General features: G+C 40.3%; 1 protein-coding gene and 1 long non-coding RNA gene across 9 annotated transcripts in view; one reads left to right on the top strand and one right to left on the bottom strand.

The window, feature by feature from the left end:
* PDE4B (phosphodiesterase 4B) overlaps positions 1-24,604 on the top strand; it is a 255,342-nt gene extending 230,738 nt beyond the window's left edge. For 7 of the 8 annotated variants that reach the window (XM_083621144.1, XM_083621145.1, XM_083621146.1 and 4 more), the window contains 9 exons: positions 12,707-12,800; positions 15,017-15,192; positions 15,879-15,977; positions 16,127-16,291; positions 16,804-16,903; positions 17,147-17,301; positions 17,422-17,544; positions 20,779-20,961; positions 22,582-24,604. In XM_083621144.1, the coding sequence (XP_083477270.1) occupies positions 12,707-12,800; positions 15,017-15,192; positions 15,879-15,977; positions 16,127-16,291; positions 16,804-16,903; positions 17,147-17,301; positions 17,422-17,544; positions 20,779-20,961; positions 22,582-22,947 (1,461 nt within the window). In that variant the 3' untranslated portion in view covers positions 22,948-24,604. Of the gene's footprint in view, positions 1-11,579; positions 12,073-12,706; positions 12,801-15,016; positions 15,193-15,878; positions 15,978-16,126; positions 16,292-16,803; positions 16,904-17,146; positions 17,302-17,421; positions 17,545-20,778; positions 20,962-22,581 lie in introns of those variants that run through there. The other variant, XM_083621151.1, reaches the window with a different exon arrangement.
* On the bottom strand, positions 4,872-8,743 carry LOC310765768. The gene is made up of 3 exons (XR_014549790.1): positions 7,065-8,743; positions 6,708-6,912; positions 4,872-5,457 (listed from the first exon to the last, which is right to left on the bottom strand). It is a non-coding gene; the product is annotated as an uncharacterized lncRNA (long non-coding RNA).
* Positions 24,605-27,750: the final 3,146 nt, after the last annotated feature.

Genomic DNA, 27,750 nt, shown 5'->3' with positions numbered 1-27,750 from the left:
TGTGTTAATCCCATTCAGCTATAAAATACAAATTAGCATACTTCCTGCTGCTGTTGGCTCCTGGTTCATGATGTGTTTCTTGTGCAACTCTTTGTTTTGATGAAGTTTCCAATCCTATTTTTATTGGCATTACTTATTTGCATTTTAGAATCCTTTCCACACAAAAATCTTAGCGGCTGATTATTATTAGGTGGATCATATATAGAAGTGGTGGTTTTTAGAAATCTCATAAGGTAGCATGACATATATTCCAGGTATACAAGTGTACTTTATCGTTTTAACTAAAGTCACTCAGTGTGCAGAACTAGTGCTTCTGATGAATAAGAGTAATAATTTGAGATCTGAATGCTTGTGGAGGCAACCTACAACATTGCCTACTAAAAGGAGGAACCAAATAATGACCTGCCCAATACACTCAACCTGCTTTTCATTATTAGAACAGACATCACTTTGTGTTTTTCCATGGCCTGTATAAAGCTGAGATAGAAATAAGTTGTACAGTATATTTAAAAAAATCATAAATACTGCACTCAGTCAGGTCTTCAGGTATCCTGGGCATGCTTATGGCCAATTTGCATAGCTTGTTGAAGAAATTTAGCCTTTACCTAGATGATAATTTTGTATATCGTGTTTTGCTCATAGGCCTGGAGAACATGCATGTCTTCTTTCTACATTTATAGAATCATAATGTTTGAAGGTACTTCAGGAACAGTATAAATCAGGAGTGGGGACCTCTGGTCTGGGGTCTAGATGTGGCCCTTCAGGCCTCTCCATCTGGCTCCCAGAACTCGCCCCAGGCTACCCCTCTCACTGGTTCTGCTTTGCAACCTGAGTGCTTTTGTATCGTTGGAATGTGTCCTTCAATTCTGATAGTGCCTCTTGCTTCTCCAGATGGAGAAGGGAGGTCTGTATGAGTGTGTGCGGAAACTACCCTTCTGTACAAAAGTAAAAAAAAATGTTTTTGTTCCTCCACCATCTGTGGAGGTTGCCTAGAGGGTATGTGGCCCTTGGGGGCTGCTAAAGGTTCCCCATGGCAGACCTGATCTAATCCAAACCCCTTCTGATACAGGAACTATCCCTGATATTAAGCCATACCTATCACTGGAAAAAGAACTTTTAATGAAGGAGAGTCTGCTCCCTTCTAAAACCACTGTCAAACTTGTCAGCTTCCCCAGAAAAACTGGGACATCCCATTTTTTCTTTGAGAGCATGGTGGCCCTTTTGGGCGCCTTGCTCTCTTGTGATTTCTGGTCAAGATCTCACCCTGAAAAAGCTTTCCCCCCCAAGTTCGTGATCTTACAGGCACCCCAAAACACTCATCTTTGGGCACCTTGCCTCTAAAATGCTGTTCCCTGAGCCATGATTATCTAAACAGCTCATAACATCAAGAAGCTACTCCTAATTTTTAACGGAAATCCCCATGCTTGTAATTTGAACCCACTGGTTCAGGTTCTAACTTCTGGAACAGCAGAGACAAGAGTATCTATGTGACACTCTTTCAAATGGTTAGAGATGGTAACCATGTTACTCCTAACAGTAGCTTTTCAAGGCTAAACATACCCAACTCCTTGGACCTTTCCTAATAGGACTTGGGTCTCCACTCCCCAGCCCCACCTTATGACTTCATTGTCTTTATTTATGGACATGTGACTTGACTGAAGTCAGCCATGACCTTCACAAAGCACACCAGGATATGATCTTTCAGAATTACCTAAATGACCCCAAGGGGTATGTGTCCCTACATCACGTAGGCGCTTGCTGAAATGTTCCATTATGGCTCTAGTTTGTCTTTTGTTAGCAATTTACATACTAGACTATTGTCTGTTATCTGTAAATGAAAATCTATTGGTGTAAACAAAACATTCACTGCACTATTTCAAAAGGGGTTTCAGTCACATAAGACACGCAGGGTCACGCCTCAGTTTTAGGAGGCTAAATAAACTAAACATGAGGACACTAATGTAAACTCTGGAGGTAACTGCTGGCTGCCTTCCAGCTGTCTATGTGCCTCATTGCACAATGTCCATATTGGGAAAGAAGGGGGTGTCTTATTATAAGTTTGCAAGCTCTAGATTTTGCTCACTTGGTACGTGATGGTTCCCTAAAGGTGTGTCAAACTGTTCCTGCTTTTCAGTTTACTGTAACTTCCTTTGTTTAATATACATTGCAAAATAGCCATAAGCCTCCCAAGACTGACTAGATTAGCTGTTGGGCAGTCAGCTATAAAACCTACTCTTTTCATTCCCTTTGCTTTTTTTAAAGTGGAGTTTAATAGCTGTAAATCAGGGAATTTTGCCTAGATTTATGACCTTTGGTTTGGCATTCCTTTATCCTGATAGGCTACAGCTATTTGTCCTTGCCTAAGCAAATGGGGAAAGTTGCTACAGGAAAGAATGTTTAGACTAATCAGTCATTAGAGGTGCTCCATTATTATCAATAGATTTCTTAAATGAATCATAACCTTATAATAAATCTCACATACCCTGGAGCAATTTAGTGACTGTAAGCGTTAAATAGCTAAGTCTTTCTCTAGTAGCTTAAGTTATTATTACTAAACTCTTTGTGAGAGTTTATGGAGGTACTGAGGAACATTCTACCTGATAACTGAATTGGCTTACTTTGTTTTCAGTCAGGTTCTTCTAGCACAGAGAAAAGCAAACAGATTATTTTCTATAGCAAGGAGTGAGTTGTGCAAATATTAGTTTTTGGGGGCTATTTAGGATGCACTGCCAAATTAGGGAGTTGCTGTTGGCATTGCTAAACATTTGTATAGCGCTAAAATAGACTAAATACTTATACTAAAAACTTATGTAAAATAAATAAATAAATAAAAATAATAGGACATAATAAGCTTTGTATCCAAAACTAGTCCTACTCAGCGTAGACCCGTTGGAATTAATAAACAGAAATTAGCCATGACCATTAGCTCTTGTGGGCAAACTTCAAGAACTCACTGGGGTTTATTTACCTTTAATATCCTACCTAGAACTTGAGAGATTGTAGAATACCCAACTCTGATTTAGGGAGATGATGGTTGCCATTACAGAATACAGATGCAGCCTATGGCGTGCTAGCTGGTTTTTTTGGGCTTAGTTAGCACTGAGGAACAGAGTTTTGGCTATTTTCGCTTGCAAATTTGGAAACTGAGCAGTTCCATTTTATATCCTTAACACTGGGTGACTTTGATTAATTGAAATCAACAATTAATAAAGGATTTTAATGTGGCATAACATTGTCTCAGGAATGCCAATGATCTTGCAAATGATCTTGCAAAACTGGCTCAATAAGCAATTGATTTGAGACCAAAATTTGTATAAGAAAGCTTGATGGAGAGGAGTTAATATGTTTATTTTGGACTGTCCTTCCTCTTTGTCCCCCACCTTTTTTAAAAAAAGAAAATGTAACACTGCTGTGAGATAAATGGAATTGATAATGAGGGAAATGTACATTTATTTATTTTTTATATTTTTGTTCTTCAGCCAAGATTCAAATCTCTCTGTGATGTGCAGACATGTATCCTCTCACCTTTTCTAAATTGATGTTGATATCCTGTTTGGAACTGTATACAACTCATGTCCTTTGTTTGAGTTTGAGCATGGTGCCAAATAAAGAATTTAGTGGGATTAGCAAGAGTCTCTTTCCCCAAACATGGCACCAGACAATGCCAACTTCTCCCATGTTATCACTGATTGTGTTTCTTCCTCACGTGGAACTTCTGCACCAGATTTGTTTTTAAAAAGCAGGACATGCATTTAAAGACAGTTGCTAAAATAACAGAGGTTGTGTGTAGTTTTGCTTACTGTGAAACAAGAAGAGGGGGAAAAACTTTGACAAGATTCTCGATATACCCTCATAATGTGAACTAAACTGAAACACTGCTTAAAGGTTCCATCTGAATGCATTGCAACTATATCAAAGAGGGAAGAATAAAGTTTCCAAGGAGGACTTTGTTGTTGTTTAGTCATGTCCAACTCTTCGTGACCCCATGGACCAGAGCACGCCAGGCACTCCTGTCTTCCATTGCCTCCTGCAGTTTGGTCAGACTCATGTTGGTAGCTTCGAGAACACTATCCAACCATCTCGTCCTCTGTCATCCCCTTCTACTTGTGCCCTCGATCTTTCACAACATCCGCGTCTTTTCCAGGGAGTCTTCTCTTCTCATGAGGTGGCCAAAGTATTGGAGCCTCAGCTTCAGGATCTGTCCTTCCAGTGAGCACTCAGGGCTGATTGCCTTCAGAATGGATAGATTTGATCTTTTTGCAGTCCATGGGACTCTCAAGAGTCTCCTCCAGCACCATAATTCAAAAGCATCAATTCTTTGGCGATCAGCCTTCTTTATGGTCTAGCTCTCACTTCCATACATCACTACTGGGAAAACCATAGCTTTAACTATACGGACGTTTGTCGGCAAGGTGATGTCTCTGCTTTTTAAGATGCTGTCTAGGTTTGTCATTGCTTTTCTCCCAAGAAGCAGGCGTCTTTTAATTTCATGACTGCTGTCCTGCTAGCCATTCCAGTATCCCTGCCAAGAAAACTCCATGGACAAAAACAAGGAGGACTACAGGAATATTAAACAAAGTCGTAAGTTTGTCAGTCCATCTGTCGGACTCATCTCCTAACTCTTTCTGCTGCCATATCCCTTAATGCTTAACATATTCAGAATAAGGAAATTTGTGCCTCCATCTTTGCTGAATACAGATTTCACTTTTGATTTCGTCTGAATATCTTACAACTTGAATTGATCTAAAAATCCTATGCAGTTCTTTCCCATTCAAGCACTTCCATGCTTTCCCATGGAAAGAAGTATGAAGAAAAGTAAAAAAGGTTGTAATTTATCATGAAATTGACCGAAAGGGGTTAATTGAACATTCCATCATTCCATGTGTCCAGCATTGGTCCAGCATGCTGAAAGTCCTCATTCTTGGCACTGGCGCTTATTTTAGAAAATTACAGGACTAGAAAGCATGAAGGGAAATCATCAAGTCCATCTACTGCCTTGAGACAGGTGGATTATGCCCAGTGTACTCTATATTAAATAGACCAAGAACTAGTTGCTGAGGTAATTATGTGGGATTTGAGCTCAGTAACAAGAACTTTGTCAGTTCTAATAGTAAGTTCATGCAGTTGATGTGAGAAACTTTGATAAACAAATTTACCCAGGATCATTAATAATATTTATTTATTTATACATACCCCGCCCATCTAGCTTGGTTTCCCCAGCCGCTCTGGGTGGCTTTCAACAGAATTAAAAGCACAACAGAACATCAAACATTAAAAACTTCTCTAAACATCAGGGTTGCCTTCAGATGTCTTCTAAAAGTCAGATAGTTGTTTATTTCCTTGACATTTGGTAGGAGGGCATTCCACAGGGCAGGCGCCACCACCAAGAAGGCCCTCTGCCTCGTTCGCTACAGCTTCACTTCTCGCAGGGAGGGAACTGCCAGAAGGCCCTCGGAGCTGGACTTCAGTCTTTCAAGGGATAGTCAGTGGATATAGTTGGCTCACTGGTCAAATTGCCATCTGTCTTTTGAGTAAAGAGAAGGAGATGACTAATTTATTACTGTAAATGTAAAACATCAACATTAATGCAAATCTGAAGTAGTACTTCCCAAAGCCTTTTAAAGAATTGTAAGTGCAGTGTTTTTAAAAACAACAAGAAAAGCAGGGACACCATCATACTTAGCAATTCTTACAATAGGCAAACCTATTAACTGAAGAATGACTCAATGTCTGGCACAGTTAATTAGCTCATAATTGTTTTTACTGTAGCCAGAAAACATGCATAACAGGAAAACTTCACAATTGGGATCTATTTTTCACAGCTTTACATTTGCATTGACCATTGTTAAAAGATAATGATAGAATGGGTTTTAAGCTTAATCATCTATTCAGATGTTCACAAAGTGTGATCTTGTAAATGATTATGTGTATGCAGTATCTTTATTTCACTGTCTTAATTAAAATAATACAATTTAATCTCACTCTACATGCGGGGGAAAATTATGAATGCAAATTAAGTTGTGAAAGCTCACTGAAATATACAAACTGCTGCATTCATTCAACTTACCTAACCCAAAGTAGTTATAATTTTCTGTTGTTTATATGCAGTAGTTATTTTACATGTCACTTTTAGTAATTTAGATTAAAAAAAAAATTTTTTTACAGAGGGCTACACTAGTATTCATGGATTTATTCAGGGAAATCAGTATTTGCTTACCCTGCAGGCACAATTGTGTTTCTATGCAGCATCTGACATCAGTCAGTGCTCCATATAAATGTTATAAAGGCTTGTTTGTATGGTACATACTCAATGTGAATAAAACTCCATCTGAAGTTGCTGACCAAGCAAGCAATTTATCTATATACCAGTTGCTTCAAAATGTCACTGGATTACATTTTGTTAAGCAGAGTCATAACTTATCAGTGCCCTGTATGTTCCTCCCTCCCTTTATCACGGAAATTCCACTGAGTGGCACAACATTTGGGCATGGCAAAAACCAAGAGAAAGTTAAGCAGCATATATCTGAATGCAGCTGACATCAATGGACCCCTCTTCTGAATTCAGCACTTGCTCAATTGATCCAAATTAGATTTGGGCATGCCTAACTTCCAGTAGCATCCAATTAAACTGGTGCTTCTTCAGATTGCCATTTAGGCTTGTGGGCTTTCTATAGGCATTTGGTTGGCCATTCTGAGGGCTTTTCCACACTTCCCTTTTGCCTCACTCTTCCCAGGCAGAGGTCTGTGCTTTAATGCTCCATGTCTGAGCAGTTGTTGGTGAGGTTTTTTTTTGTCCCCCTGAGCTTTAAAGAGCAAAAACCCGCTCTTTAAAGCTAAATCAGAGCAGACGTCAATTTGGGTTTGCTGCAAAGGGATGTTTGCGCCAATTGAGCTTTAAATCGCAGGTCGTGCCTGAAAAACACAGAGGAAAGTTAAGTGAGCATAAACCCTGAAAACAGAATGCTGGGCTAGATTGGTCTATGTTCTTGTCATGTTCATGATGACAGTTCTTGTCATGTTATCTGCACACACACTTACCTCCCATTGAACCTAATAGAGCTTACCTTTGAATAGACATACAAAGGATTTCACTGTTAATTGTACACATCCATCTGAAAGGAAGTGTATTGTGAGCGAAGGAAGTTTGGACAATGAGTATGAGAGGAACTCTTTCTTAGACCCATCCAGTCTTCAGCCTGCTCTCATATAGGCCCTATTTAATTTATAGATGGCTGGGCTCTTCAAATGTCAGCAGAAAGGCAATTCTCCCCTGTAGACTGCTGGTCAGATTATATATATTATTTCCCCAACTGTAAGCAAATTTAAGAAAACCACTTCCTGTTCAAACTTCTTTATTAATATTGCAGAGCTATACCTTTGTGTTCAATATAAAATTAAATGTCTTAGATTACATTGATTTGGTTCTCAGAATAAAATCTTCCTTAATTGAAAGCCTGACGTTCTTTCGCTTTTGACTAAGTTGTTGGCGCACCAGTCCATTGATCTGAGTCCTAAATGAGATTCATGAGCTTGAAAGTCATTCCCCTGCGCCTACGTGGCTGGGATTCCTGACCTTCACAGGGAGCATCATTTACACCTTCTCTTGCCCATATCTTATGACATATTCCTGAGCAAACCCATCCATCATGAGCCGGTCGGAGAGTGACGCACACCAGAAGCTGCCTCTGTCCATGTGACGCTTCTCCCAGAGCACCCACTTGGAAGCACACAATGCTGGCAGGCAATTTAAAAGACTTCTTTTCACAGTCTGTAAAGGAAACGGTTTAGATACGTTGTAGCTTATATTTAATGTCAGATTTTCATAATTCTTTGTTGTTTGTACATAAACACCAGGATTGTGTGCTTTCTCTTCTAGCATTTCAGATTTTGGCTCCAAAATCCAAAGCATTCATATTTGCCATTCAAACCCAAACTGTGGAAAGTGGGGGCAGCTGAGTACTGTAGGAGTAGTAATAAGCCAGAGTAGTTAAAAGTTCTGAACATTCTTTGACGGCTGATTCTCAGATTTGTTTTTTACTTGGACAAAAAATGTATAGGTAGTATTGGCTGTGTGCTCTTCCTGCAATCTAAAAGACACAACATAGGCTGCTGTTAGCAAGGTTCATGTTGCCATTGAACTGGTTATGCAACCTGTTCAGTTTTCCTGTTACTGCGTATATAGCCCACTTGGGAAAATAAACTAAGCAGTCGCATAGAGGACTGAAGAGTATGTGTCTAACAGATGTTGTTCTGCTGCTGCTAGTTTTCAGTCTTAAGTTGACTATTTTGTTCTGGGGTCAAAATTATTCATGGCTTCTGAACGAATCCCTTAGTGCTTTCCATCACAACTTGGAGCTATTTCATTTTCACAGCAATCACTTCAGATCTGTGAACATCATAGAGAATTCTGGTGTGTGGAGGGGTGGGGGGATTCTGTTATGGTTATGGTTTATCGATCAGCTGGTGTGTGGTGAGTTCAAACCTGTAGGACCAGCTGTGCAACTGATTTCCCATGGGGAAGCCGATTGCATAGCCGATCCTTGCAGAAATCCACTTTGCTGTCCCAATGCTTGGGAAGCACTGAAAGCAGGGCTGAGAAGAAAGGACATTGTGCGGTGCTTCCAAAATGCCCCAAAGCCAGCTGGCTCTCAGGCATTTGGGAAGCACTGCACAATGTATTTTGCAAGCCCGGTGCTTAGCACTTCCAAAGCATCAGCCATAGGGCTGACAAAACTCCTTGTGCTGCAGTTCCCAAGCACCCAACAACCAGCTGGCTGTGTAAAGCATTTTGGGAAGCGGTGCGTGCCCACAATGATGTCAAATGATTGACATGTGGGATGTCTCGTCTACCAGTCAAAGGTGGCACCCGGGGTGGGGGCAGATAAGAATAAGGTTCATAAATGGTTTATTGGAAACCAATCTTGTTTCTACCTGTTAGGATGGAGAAAATCCCGTGCAACTTCTCTTTAGCGGTGGTGATTGGTCAGTCAATTCCAATGGAACCTCTTCAGATCAAACTTTTTTAGCCCTGCAGAGTAGAGTTAGAAGAGGTCTCTACTTCTTAACAGCACGTTTATGTAGCTTGAATTCCAACACTAAGCTTACCTTGTTTCAAGCAAACAAGGAGTTCTAAGAAATTATTTACATAATATCTGGGCATGGGGTACAATTTAAATTTCTGGGCAGGCTGCTTCTTCATATGTGGTAAAGACCAAACAAGCAATTTATCTAAACAATAGCTAATCACACCTGTATACTATTTTAAGCATTTGATTAAAAAAAAATCAAAACATGATCTATTGCCTGAAAGGAGAGTAAATAATATGTTTCTCTACCCAATGAGCTCCTTTCCAAGCCATTATTAGGATAAAAGGTTGACCCTAGGATCAGCATGGGGAGAAGCTATTAAAATGTTTGGATTGCCAAAACTTCCTATTTCAAAAGGATATCGCTTATTCCAAGCCATAAGAGATGCGGGAAATTGAATGGAATATCAATCGAACAGTCAACTTGGAACCAAGTGGGTCTCTTAATTCTGAAACTGTAATATTGCACTTATTGCTAAGCTACGCTGCAATTTGCCAGTACATTCGTACCTTGGAAGTTGAACGGAATCTGTTCTGGAAGTCCATTTGTTTGACTTCCAAAACATTTGAAAACCAAATCGCAGCTTCTGATTGGCTGCAAAAAGCTCCTGCAGCCAATTGGAGCCCCATCGGACGTTTGGGTTCCAAAAGAACGTTCACAAACTGGAACAATCACTTGCGGATTTGCGGCGTTCGGGAACCACAACATTCAAGTTTCAGGGCGTTCAGGATCCAGGATATGGCTGTACAGAGAATGGGATCGTAAATCTCTTGCCTTTCCACAAGGAGTTAAAATAAGCAAGGAAAAGGAATAGACCTAGCTCTGCCCCACAGTTGCAAAATATGTATTGGTTGCTTCCAGGCCTTCATCCTGATTTGTTTGCAGGGAAGTTATACAACATTGCATCAATCACAGCACTTTATGGTGGAGGTGTGGGGAGCGGTTTATTGTGCAAGGGCTCAAAACCCACTTTAATTTTGCAACCTGAATTTGCCAGTGTGCCATTGAATGCCACCCACAAAACTGCAACAATCTGGAAGCACCCACTGTTACTATATAATCACTCAACCTCTCTTATGCATTAACTCCACTAACATGGGAATAAATAAAGGGGAGGAGCTTGAAGTGAGAAGCAGCACTGATTGTGGGAACGGGGGCTCATCTGTGGCTACACTTAAAAACCAGTTTAAAAAACTATTTATGTGAATTTATGGAGCAGTAAGAGAAACAAATGTTACTGTTTTCTGTTGTTAAAGGTCATATTGAATAAATCACTTTGTGACTGAAGAAAGAATAATACTTCTAATGCAACTTCCATATAACAGACTATTCTTTATAGTTCGTATTCTATCATGATATAGATCATGACATCATGATTCTGGTACCAAAAATGCTTAACAGCTTTTAAGAAGTAGATAAAAATATTTTTCTGGTCGAAGCTTTTGTAGCTTAGGTTTGAACCAATAAATAGCAGGATTTCTTTTGTCCAAAGAGACGGAGATTCTATATTACTAGACTTGCTTTACACACACACACACACACACACACACACACACACACACACTTTAGATCTCAGGAATTAGCTTCCAATTTGCTTAAAGCACTCTTGGAATTCCTGTAGCAGGCCATTAGGGCTGCATGACAGTAATCTGAAGGGAAACCTGTCTGTAAAGGAGGGTGGCTGTCATGTGGTGCTGTTGCCATAGTACCATGGTATTCTTTTGACCAGCTGTATATGAACTCTTGAAGAAGGGAATGAGATATGTGGGGTGGGGGTGGGGAAGAAAGCAGCTTTACATTATAAACCTACGCTGGCTGCTAATTAAAAGCAGAAATAATATGAAGCTCACCTTTATTTTTAGAATATCCCTGACTCCTAAAGTGGTCGGGGGAAGAGACAAAAGCGGTGCAAATGTGCTTGAAATGACAACAATCATTCAGTCTGATTTATTTCACTTTACTGAGTGCTTTTAGTGTGGATTCAGATACTGACATAAGAAGAGGCAGCGTTTGCATGCCGTGGTTCCTTTGCAGCCTGGGCTTGTAAATGAAAACATGCAGCATCCTGCATCACATTGGGCTTCTGAATAACTTATTTTAGGGAACAGGCTATGGAAATCATCTTACCTTTTGCTCTGCAGATATAACATCGCTTTCTATGTTTGCTAAGAATTTCAGAAGTGAAAGCCGTCTGGTTTTCTTTGCACTGAAACATTAAAATACTTCTTAGCCAGATGTGAGCATATGTATCTTCTCTGTATATGTAAAGAAATACAAAATCATATTGGAATGGGTAGGGAGAAAACAATTATAATTTTAAATCAGTGTCCTAAAGCTGTGTTTAAAAATCTCTGTGAGTGAAAGGGGATTTCCCCTAATGGCAATGCAGTGATCTGGAGGAGGAGGAGGAAGAAGAGGAGGAGGGGGGCTGCTCGCCTTATTTTGCCTTGTTTAGATATGCACGGGGCTTCCTCCATTTTAATCTTCCTTTTGAAAAGATGGCTGTATAGCTAAATCCAGCAATGCCTACAAAAGTAGCCGTCAGGTTTTTTTCGCTCAGCTCAGCAAAGGAACACTAATTTGGAAACCCCCCTTCAGACAACTAAGCAACCAGGACTATTCATAATTCATAAGTGCTTTAAGGCAGCTTGCTGGAAACAGTTGGATTAGCTCTCACTCCTCTACGCAGCCCTTTTACATCATTTTTGTGTGTGTCTTTTGCCGACAAAGCCTCCAACAATACATTCTTTTCTGCAAACCTGGAATACAAACCTTGGTGTTGTCTTGGAGTAGCAAGTAGCCATTATTACAGGAATTGTTGAGTTTTACCCATATTAATCTCACTGACCGGGAAATCCTTCCTGAGGAGTTCCTCCCTCTGATCTGCAAATTCTTCATAAGAGATTTCTCACTTTTGGCGTGCAAAGTCTTCCAAAAATGCCTGAGGCAAACTATTTGTTATCTGTATCTTGGGGTTATATCAAGGTGGGTTTAAAATAAAGAAAAGCAAATAATAATGTCCAGTTGTGTTATTTATATGTAAAGTATATATCAGGATCATATTTATTGCTATATAGCCTTAAACATGTTAGATACTTGTACAGTAAGGTGTAATATTGCCATACAAACAGAATGTCATGAAAAATAGGAGCATCATTTTATGATCATTTACATAAAGTATATTTAAATTGTATGCAACTTGATAATCCAGCCAAATGCCATATTAACATTTCATTTTTCCCCTGGTAAAAATTTCTATAAATTGATGTTGCTTTTTTATTGTATGTGGGAAATTGCTAAATCGCTCATGATCAAGATTTAGAACAGGTTTATAACTTGTGAGACCAAAAACTGCTCTAAAATCGACATAGTTTTCCAGAATTAGGTAAAATGTATCTGCCTTTTTAAAATGATATTTTTAAAAACTGACAGCACCATAACCTTAAATCGCACCATGTCGTCTAAAAATATTTCTTATATGTTTATAGTTTTATCTATAAAGGCATTGCTGAATGATGTCATCTTTAAGTTAGTTAATAATATCCCATTTTATTTACTGTGCATGTATCGCTCAAAAAAACTGATGGTTTGGGTTTTCTTTTCTTCTAATTACCAATAGTTCAAGAGAATGTTGAACCGAGAACTGACACACCTTTCAGAAATGAGCCGATCGGGGAACCAAGTATCTGAATATATTTCAAACACTTTCCTGGGTAAGTTATTTAGCACCAAACCCATTCCATTCTGTGTGTAAATTAGGTTTTAACAAGCATGGCCAGGCTCTGATGTGCATGCGGGGCTGTTCTTACAGGTGCAATGATGCTTCAGTGATGTAGCTGCACTTAGTTAAACTATGGAACTCACTCCCACAGGAGGTAGTGATGGTTACCAATCGAGTTGGCTTTGAAAGAGGATTAGGCAAATTCACAGAGGAGAGGACTATGGAGGCAGTAATGCTTCTGAACACCAGTTTCTGGAAACTACAGGATGAGAGTCCTCTTGTGGTGAGAGAGCCAGAGTGGTGTAGTGGTTAAGAGCGGTAGATTCGTAATCTGGGGAACCAGGTTCGCGTCTCCGCTCCTCCACATGCAGCCGCTGGGTGATCTTGGGCCAGTCACACTTCTTTGAAGTCTCTCAGCCCCACTCACCTCACAGAGTGTTTGTTGTGGGGGAGGAAGAGAAAGGAGAATGTGAGCCGCTTTGAGACTCCTTCGGGTAGTGATAAAGCGGGATATCAAATCCAAACTCTTCTTCTTGTCCTCGAATCTTGCTTGCACATTTCCCACAGGCATCTGGTTGGACACTGAGAGAACAGGGTGCTGGACTAGGTGGGCCAGTGGCCTCATCCAGCGGGCTCTTTTTATGTTTACAACCCCAACTCCTTCCTTTCCAATCCCAAACCCACTGCGCCGCCCAACAACCCATTTTAAGAACGTAGTGGACTTCTGCTTTGAGTATAGTCATTTGTTTCTCTCATTGAAAGTTTTTTTTTAGTGGACTTTAGGAATCAGTCTCCACTGCAATGAAAAGAGCTGTGGTCAGGCAGGGCGATTGTAGAAGCCCCAGTGCTGTGTAGGGGTGAGCTTGAGCAAAGAAACTGGACAAAGTGCTGTGGGGCGCACATTTCATCATGACATGTCTTGGGCAGCAGATGAAACCGTGGTGTATGAAGGGAGCGTGATTTATTCCTTTACGCCACCTTTAAATGGAAGAAAAACCTAATTAGTAAAATCTAGAAGTATAAGAGCATACAGGTGCTATCGAGGGCAGAAGTTAATATTGCAGGCCGTTGCTTAGCAACCATCCATACTCCCCAGGCTTGAAGTAGTGGGGTTGAGAATGGTGCTTGCTTGTATTACCCTTCAGGGGTGTTTGCTTGCCTGGGGCTATTCATCATGGTGCGTTATAAAGCTGAAAAGTTAGAGCAGCCATGTCAGCTAACTCAGTGGTTGGGCCTGAAGTGGTTTGCCCATTTCACCAGGACAGCCCTACTTGCCTGCTTTTATAAGCTCTTCATCTGATTTCTGCTTTGACTATAGCCATTCTTTTTTCTTAATGAAAGTTTTTTAGTGATTTTTTCCCTTCATTATATGGAGCAGTGACAAAGTATTTAAATACTAGTACCCTTCCACAACCAATACTGCTCCCCCCCCCCAAAAAAAAACTTTCAGGCTTCGCTCCCTTTGTCCAAATGCATCCAGTTTAAACTGGTCCATAATATGTAAGATCTGTTGCAGTTTTGTTTTGTTTGGTAGTGTTGAATAGTGACAATTTTTATGTGTGGGTATTTGTTTCCCCCATTTTAAGCAGCCAGCAAACTTTCAGCGATAGTGTTAACCTATGGTTTTTCCAAAATAATGTTGGTAAATAGGCATTTTGACACACGCACACACACAAAATTAATCTGAAAGTCCACATTTCACTTAGGATTGTGAACACACACACACATACACACACACACACAAATTATGACATTTTTAATGTTTTTACTCTTGTTTTACCACCAAGTAAAAATAACTTGTTTGTCTTCAGTGAATATTCTTAGGTGAACACTTTGATCCGCAGTCTTTATCCAAGCACTGATAAAATGCACAAAATATCTATTGAACAAATAATGATGATATCACTGTGTTAAAATTGTCAGTGATATTGGTCCCTTTTTAAGGGCCTCTGCCATTAATGGCTCCTGTTGACTTCATCCATCACATAGCTCCACCTTTGGTTATTAATCATTAAAAATAATCTTGGCAATAGTAGTAGTTTTTGTCTTTATTTGTAACAGTATCCAAACATTAGATTTATAAATCCATTAAATTGTTTAAACTATTTTGAATAAGCAAGCAGTATAATATAAACATTGTACACAAGTGATATTAAAACAGATTGCTTCATAAACTTTGTAATTCATTTCTCTATATGTTCTTCACAGACAAACAGAATGATGTAGAGATTCCCTCTCCCACACAGAAGGATAGAGAGAAGAAGAAAAAGCAGCTCATGACACAGATCAGTGGTGTGAAAAAGCTAATGCATAGTTCAAGCTTGAATAATACTAGCATTTCAAGATTTGGTGTGAAAACAGAAAAGGAAGACCATCTAGCCAAGGTGAGTGCAGTTAACTTATCGTTATTTTAGTCTTTTGGTGTAAGATACCACTTGCTACCAATGGAGAGAGAGATTTTGATCAGCTGCTTAATATAGTATATAACACCAGTATTCAAACGTGTATTCTGATTATATCAGAAAAGTATTCTCTTATGTAGTTTAAGAATTCACCATTACAGGGTCTAGTTTTGACTCACTACTCCCTAGCACATAATTGGTGCTGGCATGGTAGCAAAAAATAGTTAAATACAGTCATACCTTGGAAGTCAAACAGAATCCGTTCCGGAAGCCCGTTCAACTTCCAAAACGTTTGGAAACCAAAGCACGGCTTCTGATTGGAAGCTGCGGAAGCCCTGTTGGATGTTCGGCTTCCAAAAATAGTTCGCAAACTGTAGCAATCACTTCTGGGTTTGCGGCGTTCGGGAGCTAAAACGTTCGAGAACTAAGCTGTTCGAAAATCAAGGTTTGACTTTATGTTCAAATATGTAGCTGCAATTTAGGAAGAGATGTTCTTCCTTGTTCCTTTTACATGATATATAATGTTCTTTCAATAACTATCTTATTAGTGTTTGAGAGGGAGAGAGAGAGAGTTTTGAGTTTATAAATATAGCTATAGACTACTTATGGGCTTGCCTTCATTGCATTAGTGTTGTATATCCATTATTTTTTGTTTTCTCCCCCTCTAGGAGCTGGAGGATCTGAATAAATGGGGTCTGAACATATTTAACGTTGCAAGATATTCACACAGTAGACCTCTCACCTGCATTATGTATGCCATTTTTCAGGTACGTAATTTCACTGGTTATATATTGCTTCAGATGGTTGCATTTAAAGGCAGCAACAACAAACAGTCCCATCCCATCCACCCCCATGATGAAGCCTTCAGGCTTGCATCACCTTATAACTTTCTGCAATTTAAATTACCTTGAAACAGGAGAGAGATCTGCTAAAGACATTCAAGATCTCATCAGATACCTTCATAGCTTACATGATGACTTTGGAAGACCACTACCATTCCGATGTGGCCTACCACAACAGTCTCCATGCGGCTGATGTAGCCCAGTCAACACATGTCCTCCTGTCCACCCCAGCCTTGGATGTGAGTAGCTCCCCACCTGCAGTGAGAAATACTCATGTTGCAATAGTGAATTTGTTTCGCAGGTTAATTATTTATTTACAACAGTTCTTTGTTTTAATTCCTGTTCCTTTGTAGTTGCTTTCACCCTTCCGGGATTCTACAGCTGTTCCCATTTGCTCTTGCATTTAGACCTTGATTTCTAAGATGGAACTTCTCAGCAATACTCTGATATCAACATTTTAATTTTTACATGGAGAAACTTAATATTGAATGCAGTAGATTTATATCTGTGCAGTCACATTACCTGTAGTAGGTATACAGGGTCTATTGCACCCAGAAGAATGTATCAGAATGAAGGGAAAGTAGCAAGTGGTCCTGAAAGTTTTAAACTGTTTATGTCATTTTAATAATGTGTGACTAAAACAGTCTAGTCCTACTTTAAGAAATGCCTATGATTTGGTTTCTGTTGATGTCTGTGTGCGTGGTTAATGAGTTCAAAATTATGATCTATCTATTGCTCATTTTTGCCTTAGGCTGTCTTCACTGATCTGGAAATTCTTGCAGCCATTTTTGCAGCAGCAATTCATGATGTGGATCACCCTGGTGTCTCCAACCAGTTTCTTATTAATACAAGTGAGTCCTATGTTTATTACACACACACACACACACACACACACACACACACAATTATCACCAATTTGGGCAGTTATACTTCATGAAACTTATTTACTAATTAGATCTTTTAAAAAAAAAAAACAATCATGTAGTAAATATAATACATTCATTTTAAATCGTGAAGCCTCGAATATACTGAAAATGAATTTCCTTAGGAAATAATGAGTTACATTATCTGTTTTTTGTGGGTTTTTTGGTCAGATTCTGAGCTTGCTCTGATGTACAATGATGAGTCAGTCTTGGAAAATCACCACCTTGCTGTGGGTTTTAAGCTGCTACAAGAAGAGCATTGCGACATCTTCCAGAACTTGACCAAGAAGCAACGTCAAACTCTCAGGAAAATGGTGATAGACATGGTAAGGATTTGGTATCCCACCCCCTGAAAACTTCTTACTGCTCATTTTTCTAATGTATGCAACCGAAATTCAGGTTTCTACTTCCTTGCATTTACAACAATTACTTTTCTTTTCGTATAGGTCTTGGCCACAGATATGTCCAAACACATGTCCCTACTGGCAGACCTAAAGACTATGGTGGAAACTAAAAAAGTGACAAGTTCCGGAGTTCTGCTTCTAGATAACTACACAGACAGAATACAGGTGTGTATGGGAGCTTCTGTTTTTGTGATGCTACTTCTCTTTTAAAAAGGCATATTGCTTACTGTGACTTCCTTTAGGGATCAAAACAGAAAACATAACAAGTTATATTCTTGGCTTACTGTGGAGAAGGTGTGTCCAGAACCTGATAGTTCGCTCTGCTGTGCATCAAAGGACTTCTAGCACAAGGTTCTGGTGGAAAAAGCCAGCCTATTTTCTGGTAGTTGTGCGGCCGGGGCGGGGGGGTGGGGGATAACTTTTTAAGGTGAAGATACAAGGCCACCTGCAGCTTTAGCATGGCATAGTAATGGCTGTGGAAGTGACTTGCACCAAAGGGGGTAGTAAGAGGAAACCAGGTGGGACAAACGTTGACTATATGCTACTGTAGATGTTGCAATGCAAAATTTCCCCTGTGCTTGTAACTGCTGTTGGAAACATGACTGAGCTGATAAGCACACTGACATTTGCGCACGTAAACTATATAATCATATAAACCTCTCCACAAGATAGGAATCTGGTGGTTTGTGGTTTCCTACATTCTTCAGACCCACTTGGAGAAGACAGGATCCCACAGTCATAAGGAGTATAATCAGTTCAGTGATCATTTGGATTTGTAGTACAGCCAAGTGTTGTGCAATCTGAAAGTTTCTTCTTCGCATGCTTATAGCTTCCAAGGATTAAGACTTGACATGGGTGGCTAAGAATATTGAAAGAAGAAGTTTATTCCTTAAAGACAGGGACTCCATTCCAATAGTTTACCTGCTTTTTCCACTTTGATGATGATACACCTAGAAACATCCATTTTAGAATATTCCTAGAAATTTCTGTGGCTTGAAAAAAATATTTTTATGTGAGGGTACTTATTTAACCCTTATCTTGATGAAATATTTGTCCTACAGTTCCTCAGTGCTTCAGACACAACAGATATGCCAGAAGAGTAACTAGCTTTGTGGCAATGCACAGTGCGCCATGACAAACCCATTGTTCTTCAGTTCTAAATTTCTCCCAGTTGGCACAGAATTCCCATTTCTAAATAAGCATTACATAAATATGAAAGAAAAATATCCCTTCATAGAATCTCCTACATTAAACCTTTGGCCCTCCTGTAGCAACTGAGAGCTACAACAGTTATATAACATATTCCAGCTTCTAGGAAGTAAGTAGGGTGGAAGGAAACATGACTAGACAGACATTCGGATATCTATAATGCTTGGAAAAACAAAGGGCCAGCTAGATGCCAGTCTTGGCAGGCACTGTCTGTGAACCTGCATAAATCAGGGTCACAAATTCTGAATGAGACTCACGAGTTTGACAGCTCAGGTGCTACAAAACCACTTTTCATTTGATTTATTTCCTCCAAGGAGCTCAAGCTGGTAAATGTAGTTTTGTCTTCCATTTTATCCTCACAGCAACTATGTGAGGTAGATTATATGGCATGCCATATTACGTCTTCTATAAAGGTCAGGGGGGGAAATGAAGTGACACTTTTTAGACTAACTGAGGGAGGTTAGGCTGAGAGATAGTTCATCCCATGGCTGAGACAGAATTTGAAATTGGGTACCTCAGTCTCACTACCATACTAACACTCTGTAGGATTTGCTGACACCCAGATGAACCAGGGACCTTTAGATCTTCAGTCTAACTCTCTCCCAACTGATCTTGAATCAGATTCAAGACACGAGAGTCTGGACACATTTCTTTCTTCCACACTTGTATCTTTAAGGCACAAGCAGCGTAAAGTAATGTGGAATGCAACTCTAAGCTAAAGGGTAGGATGGAAGTTTCCTGTGAAGTAACAAATAATAATAATAATAATAATAATAATAATAATAATAATAATAATAGATAATAATATCTTTTATTTGTATCCCACCCTCCCCTGCCGGAGCTGGGCTCAAAACGGCTAACATCATATAAAACACAATATGCATAAAAACAAACAATGGATTAAAATGCATCCCAAAATTAATTCAAATAAATTAAAATTAAAATTAGACTGGACAAATGGCCATCCTCAAGTTAAAATTGAAAGTGGTTAATACTCACCAGGACCAACTATTTCCACTGATATTATAAGGACCTGTGAGCGGGCTGGGAAACCTCCTTCATTCTTGTTCATACAAAGAGAAAATGAGTCAGACTGAATCCTGACCAAAGGCCTGGCGGAACAGTTCTGTCTTGCAGGCCCTGCGAAAAGATGTCAAATCTCGCAGGGCCCTGGTCTCTTCTGAGAAAGTGTTCCACCAGGCTGGGGCCACGACCAAAAAGGCCCTGGCTCTGGTCGAGGTCCATCTAATCTCCCTGGGGCTCGGGATCTTCAGGGTGTTGTTATTTGTACTGTAAGGTCCTCCGTGGGGCTTAACAGAAGAGGCAGTCCCGTAGGTACGAGGGTCCTAGGTCGTATAGGGCTTTAAAAGTTAAACCCAGCACCTTAAACCAGATCCTGTACTCCACCGGGAGCCAGTGCAGCTGGTATAAGCAGATGTTTGCCCTGCTCTGCGGTGTGGTGAGCCAAGGCCCAACCAGGATCTAAGAAAAGGAGAGGTTCAGGCAAGACACAAGGCAGAGCTCTGAAGTCACTCCAGCAAGGAATAAACTGAGCCCTTATATAGCAGCAGCAACTAAAGCCTTTTGGTAGCCCTGCCTGCACTGCAAGGGGCTGCTTTACTTAAAAGAACCAAGCCTTCCCCAATATTGCAGTGGAGCAGAGGAGCCTCAGGTCATCTGCTGTAAAGTCCTTCAAATCCAAGAATGGCAGTGCCATTGGGTTGGAGAGGCAATGGTCCCACAGCCCTTTTGGGGCTGGTCCTGCATCCCCCATCCCTTCAGGTTTGGAATCCTTGGCTCCATGACCCATGAAACAGGACTCTTGACTCCTAGTCTCTGATTTAGTCCCACTTCTGGGGTTTAGGTTTAGTTTTAGTTTAGTTTTGCACTTGAGTATTCAATACTGCAGCTTGCACAGACCGAAATTATTGCTCATCATGCATATCCACAGTTAATTAGGGTGACATAACATGACCTCTCACCAAATAATCCACATCTTGACTTAGTAAAAATGTATTTTAATGTTCTCTTTTTATAAAATACTCCAAAATAAGGGTATTTTTTGTGATCAAAATGTTCTTCTTTTAATGTGAAATTGTACAGGATGTGCCAGCAAGTAGAGAATGAAATGTTTTTCTATTCTGCCTGATTATGTGAGCCTTCATATTAATGCAGGTTATGCAATTACAGGTTCTCCGAAATATGGTCCATTGTGCTGATTTAAGTAATCCCACAAAATCCCTTGAACTCTATCGACAGTGGACAGACAGAATCATGGAGGAATTTTTCCAGCAGGGGGACAAAGAACGGGAGAGAGGAATGGAAATCAGCCCAATGTGTGACAAGCACACAGCTTCTGTAGAGAAGTCACAGGTATTTGACTTTACTTTACTCCCCCCCACCACCACATATTCAGTTGGGGTTTTGCCATGAGTGTGAGCTTTTTCTAAGGTGGGGTGGATGTCCTCCCCACCCCCAATTCTGTGTTATTTGCATTTACTGGTAATTCCAGAAGGTTTATTTTTGTATCTGAAGCTGAACACAGATTGATTCCAAATATCTAGATGTCTCTGAAACCTTTGCGGACTTTAGCAAAAAAAATCCTCTACTGTCAGCTATGAACGTCTCCATTGTGTGAGGGATATAATCATTATTTTTTTATATTCCCAATTCTAGTTGCAAATGCTTGAGAACCATTTTGGGGTAATGACTATATCAAGGGTAGCCAATACAGTGTTCTCTGTATTCCCATCAGCCCCAGCCAGCATGGCTAATGGTTAGAAATGATGGGAGCAGTAATTAAACAACATCTGAAGGGCACCACATTGGCTGTGCCTAGGCTTGAGTAGTGGAACTTAAACTATAGGGACTGAGTGCTCACTAGGTTATCTTTGGCTGGTCTATCTCACTGTCACTGGCTAACCTACCTCACAGGATAAAAATAGCAGAAATTGTGAGGATAAAATGGATGGGAAGTTGTATGCTGCCCTTAATTCCTTGGGAGAAAATCAAGTTGAAAAAAACTAATAATAATAATAATAATAATGGAAAAGATAGCACAAAAAGATTAAACAATGTCCTTTACAATCCCAAAACAGGTAAAACAAAGTCTATGCATTTTCCTGGTTCAAGTTGTCTGCTAAGAGAATAAACTTTCTACTTAGTGTTAAAAAAGTTGAAACATTTCTAGTGGCGTTTCTTTATGGCTATATAATGCTGAAGAACCCCACCTTCTAATAACCAGGCAAAGCTATTTAACTTAAAGGTCTCTCCTGAGCATACTCGGCAGGAAGTTTTCGTCACCTTTTGGCTTAAGCTGTCTCAATGGTTACAATGGAATTATAACGGCTCATTTAACATCCTGTTGTGTCTGAAGAAGGCAAATGTGATTTCCAAACCAAACATCCTAGGACTGCGATGGGCTCCTTGGAGAGCTGTTTTCCTGCTCTGTAAAGTTGCCGTCCAGCAGCTTTTGGAATTAAGTGACAAACTTTGGCCAGGCGGAAGACGATAGCTTTTATGGCCATTCAGTTTTCTCTCTTCTGCGCTTCCTGTTGTCAAGCAGCTTAGAACTAGCTCAGTTCAGAGCTTACTCATCAGACAAAACGTGAAGGCATCATTCTTTCCCCACAATGACACACCATTTCCACAGAACATTACTGTATCCCCACACTGAGTGCAAGGGGCTGGGTGTAAGAGCAGTTGCCTCCTTTCTCTTTCCTGGTAGACGAGAATATAAATATTAAAGGGAAACATCATCCACCCCTCTGCTTCTGTCCAAAGATACAGTGTGTTGTGCAAAGTATGTTTACAGTTATAAACTGTTAGAAAACTTCAGCTCTCAGTTTCTCCCCCCCCCCAAGCTTAAATGCAGTTCACTACATTGTGCCCCCATTATAGCAGCAGCTTTTCATGTTGTGTATTTTCTTACAGTTCTTTCTTTTGTGCTTAACAAATTTAGACCCGTGGTAACTTCTTTCTATTGCTTTGCAGGTTGGCTTCATTGATTACATTGTCCACCCGCTTTGGGAGACGTGGGCAGACCTCGTACAGCCGGACGCCCAAGATATCCTGGATACTCTAGAAGATAACAGGAATTGGTACCAGAGCATGATCCCCCAGAGCCCTTCTCCTCCCCTGGATGAACGCAACAGAGACTGTCAGGGCCTGATGGAGAAGTTCCAGTTTGAGCTTACGCTTGAAGAAGAGGACTCTGATGGGCCTGAGAAAGAGAGTGATGGTATCAGCTACTTCAGCAGTACAAAGACACTCTGTGTGATTGACCCAGGAAGAAGGGCTTCCCAAAGTGAAGCTAATATAGAAATTGTGACAGAAGATACATCACCTATCGATACCTAATATATTGTTATCTGTAAGGGTGAATTTAAATACTTCATGCACATGCAGGTTGTCTTGCTAACTAGCCTGAAATCGAGGTCTTAGGTCAGCACCTACCATTGGCTAAAAGACCTTTCCAGCTACTTGAGATTGGAGTCAGGGTTAAAGAGCGTGTAGTGATTGCTCAGGAAATTAACAGGTGATTTATATTGCAGCTTAAGCTTTGTCAGCCAAAAAAATCAAAATCTGGAACCAGTGTGAGTTGCAACTGAACAAGCCTGATTGTGAACAACACTCGGCTGAAATATTTTCTATTCTTAAGAGATTTTGAAATCTAGACAGGTCTGGCATGTAGAACTACTGATTTGTAACTCTGCATTTAAAACTTGTCCACCTGTCTGCAGACCCGTGTGCCTTTTTTATAAAAAAAAAAAAACTTCCATGTCTTTTCAAGAAACCTACTAAGTACACAACAAAACATGTTTGATATTGATGTATAATTTTTTAAAAAAATATTCCTGTTTTAACGAAATAGGTCTTCCTTTGTAGGGGCAATACTTGTTTCTTTATTGCAGTTTAATCACGTTGACTTGCTAAATAAAGCAGGGTGCCCTCCTCTTTGCATTACTGCACCATTGGTCACTTTATCAACCCTGCAAAACCTGTGTTGTTAGCTACTGAAAAATGTCCCCCCACCCGCCCCTGGTTAATTGTTTTTGACCTTTCTTTTGCGCAGGATAAAGTGTAGCTTTCTGTTCCATAGCACAATACAGCACATGTAAAAGTCAACATACTGAGGTAATGTGATGTACATTCTCCTCCCCTTATTTTTTAAAAAAAACACTCGGTGGAAGTTGCACGCTTGGTCCTTTGTGTTTTCTCCTCCCCACTGTTCATGTCCCCTTTTCTCTCTTGCACTTGCCTTGAGCTCTAACATGTCCAGTACTGTTTATAACAGTGTATTTATTACTTAATGTATATAATGTAATGTTTTGTAAGTATTAATTTATATAAATTAACATTGCCTGTCAGTGGTGATGTTACTTGTGTAGAATACTCTGCATAAGAGTTGCCTTTCTTGTAACCTTTTGTATTGCATAAAGTAGAAAAACCTGAACATAGCTTAAAAGAGACATATTGAACCCAGAGAGGGCATTCAGGTAGCATTGGCTCACGGGGGTTTCATTTCCACTGGCATTTGGGAAATCATCACAGTTGGTGGGTGATGGAGAAATATTTAGAATCATCTGTTCTGATGATGTGAAACTACTGAAACTTTGAAAGAGGAAACCTACAGTAAAATGCCACAAAATGTTAAGTGTCAGTTTCCAATTAATGAACAACCCAATGTGAATTTCTATGACAAAATGTGAACTGGTGTTATAATTGTGCTGTGAAACTTCTTCCAACAAAGCTTGTTAGGCATGTATACAGTGCCAATCTCAGTTTGTAAAACTATGTTCCAAGCTTTCAGTCCAACTTGTGACTAACTAGTTGATGAAATAGCACAGTTGTGCATGATCAATGGGTTTGTATGTCTGTTGAACACTGCATTGTTCCAGGTGGTTATTTTGTTTCAAAGTTTCACACAATGTATGTTGTTATAGTATTATATATTGTGTTCAGATGCATTCTTAAGAGATTTTTATATGAAGTGAATAAATTAAAGCATGACTTAGGTTGGGCTTTCCTAGATGTTCTTTTTAGTTATCTACTGTGCTTCAGTTGCATGTTTAATGCAGAATTTTTAAACGTCACCATTGGTGGTAGTGAGCAAGGTATGAATCGCTCAACACAAACACACATACTAGTCACTGGTAGAGACATGATACTGAATTAGGTAAATCTCTTACTGATTAATAAATACATAAGAACACAGAGGGTGAAACAGATTTTCTACCTTAAGAGTTTCATACCCTGCAGCAAGTTATGGCAGTGTTGTGCCCCATTAATTTCTATAAAACTCAGCAGGTTTTTAAAAACTTACAAGCTGCCCCATGGAAAATATTTCTGAAACGCGGGGTATAAACGTTATAAATAGGGAACTAAACACATAAATTTATTTCATGGGCTTAATAATTTTCCTTAGCCTCCATCTCAACACCAATTGGTATTAAATGACAAACCAACATACACCAGTATCTTAAACCAGTTCCCCACAAATGAAATGCCCATTTTATCAGCATTGCAGAGAGCAGTAAAATGTAAGCAAAACTGTCTGGTTACCTGAAAATTAATATAGAAGAGCCATGTGCTGGAAGAGGTGGTGGCTGGAAAGGAGAAGCTACTGAAGTTTGTAAAATGTCTATGCAGTAGTGGTCTTAATTCTATATTTTAACTAATAAACACATAGTTTTTCATGCGTTGGAGAACTTCCCAAGAGTGGCTGCACAAATCACCAAAAACAAAATGTGACTGAAGCCATTCACTACAAGTCATTCTCAGTTCCTAATCCCAAGTCTTCTTTGTGCCGGTGATACAGGAACAAAGGTCATAGGTTAATATGGTCTCAGGTTATCTTGGATAACCTCTTAAATAACCTTTTTGTCTGCTAATCTATGAATAGGTCAGGTGGAGCACATTCAAATGCCACTTCCCCTGGTTTGTCACCTAGATTGCTACGGGTATGATGTGAAAGTACCTGCAGTTCTAAATTTTGGATTGCCAAGGAAATATGATTAAATTATATCATTCTTTACAGCAGAATATTTGAATGAAGTGGTTAAACATAGAAGAAGCTGGAGAGGTAATGAAGACAGATCTCTTGCTGTCAACCCCCCCAGCCCCCGCACACACACTATGACACTCTTTAGGGGCGCAGGTGGCACTGTGACCATGCCTCTTGGGCTTGCTGATCAGAAGGTCAGGGGTTCAAATCCCCGCAACAGGGTGAGCTCCTGTTGTTCTGTCCCAGCTCCTGCCAACCTAGCAGCTCGAAAGCATGCCAGTGTGAGCAGATAAATAGGTACCACTGCGGGAAGGATTAAAGCTACTTGTTCTGGACAACTTGCCACACTGCACAGTCCTAAGACGGAATGAACTCAGCCAAATACTGAACAATCTCTAAGAACTGTTGCAAACCCTTTTTATAATCCTGTGGAGGCATTTCATTAATGGCATCCACTTTGCTGTCCACGGCTTGAGAATAATAATAATAATAATAATAATAATAATAATAATAATAATAATTTATTACTTATACCTACCCATTGCCAGTAGTCATATTTTTCATTTTTCATTGAGGATGGCAAAGGGTTTCTTCCTTGCCAAGTTTCTCTGGACATCAATATCTGTGTGAATGTAAAATTGTCTCCTGACAGCCTTCTTGAAGTTCTAGGGTCAGGACACAGCCTAAGCGACCCATTCTTCTTTTGTATAATACTTCAGCTACTCACCCATGCTATAGGCTGTCATGAACTGGCAGGATGATGGGGAGGAGGAAGAGGGTCCCAGCGAGGGGTGTAGCCAGGACTGGGACACACTGGGGCAAGCAGGGGATGGGGAAGGAAGTACTCAGAGGGTGACAGGGGATGGATGCACAGGAACCAGAGCAGCAGGACCCATCACCAGAGCCAGAGGGCTCTTGTCCCCATGAACACAGTGGGCTCTGAGATGTAGGGAGCAAAGGGAGGGACGTTCTAGGAGGCTGGGGCAGACAATAGCCCACAGCCCAGCTCCCTAGCTGGCCAGGTGGGGCTTGTTAGCTCTGGGAGAAGGCATGTGATTCCTCAGCTGGAGTAGGCTCAGAACAGGTGAGGGTCACAAGCCTCATCAAGCCCACATGCTGCAACCAGCAAGCAAAGAGGGAAGCAGAGCTGAGGTGCTGTCTGCTCAACTGCCCCTGTTGATAGACGTTGGCTTGAATGCTCCTGGACCTCTATGGGACTCTGCTTTGGGTTTGACTCTGGACTGTATTCTGATTGCTGCACTTCAGAATTGGCTACTTGGATTGACTGTGGACTGCGTTTCCTGAGCTTTGGACTTTGGTCGTGTGGCTTGACCCTGGACTTTGGATTTGCTGCCAGGTAAGCCAGGGGTTCAGGACATAGACTTAGTCACTTTAGAGATAACCCAATGAACCTGAGGTACTGTGGGGCTGGTTGCAGTTGGTCCTCTATGGTGTTGGAGATATTCCTGCATCCATAAACAACTAGGGGCACAACTTAGTCTACATAAATGTATATGTGCTGCCGAAGCGAGCACTTGTCTACATAAATGTGATGCACACCTGGAAAGTGTCTCAGACCAACAAAAACATAGGAGTGTGCTGTAAGGAGCTATCTTCATTCACACACCTGATGAGTTGCATAGTCTCACATGCTGCATGGCCCACCTCAAAACACCTTTCTTGCAAAAGGCTATGAATGTTCCTCTTGGAGTAATTCTTGTCCCTCCAAATGCAGTCAGGGTGACACTTGCTGGGATTGGTTTCACCTTCTTGTGCAATAATTTGGCCACATTCTCTGCACCAGTGTCCAGTTAGAAATAAATAGGCTTGCCAGCAACAGTAACTGGAACACCAGGGAGCAGGGGATACCTTTTGCACAGCATCCACAAAGGATTATGGTCCTTGTCCAGGAGTTGATTAACAAATGTCTACAGCACAAGTTAGGATTTAAATAAAGGTTTCTTAGCAACCTAGCCCTCAGCCTGCCTGAGCATGCTCTACAAACAGCATGGTTATTTAATGAGGAAGACAAGCAATTCTCCAAACTCACAAGTTTGTGCAAGCATCTTTAAATCAGTGACATAGCGATTAGTGCTTTCCCCTTCCATCTGAATTCATGTGAAGAACTTGTTTCTGTCAAGTCATTCTTTTTAGGA

This window comes from Podarcis filfolensis (genome assembly GCF_964270895.1).
Source record: "Podarcis filfolensis genome assembly, chromosome: 6".
NCBI classification, from domain to species: domain Eukaryota; kingdom Metazoa; phylum Chordata; class Lepidosauria; order Squamata; family Lacertidae; genus Podarcis; species Podarcis filfolensis.
The sequence above is the reverse complement of the archived record's forward strand: the minus strand, read 5'-3'. Positions and strand labels throughout refer to the sequence as shown.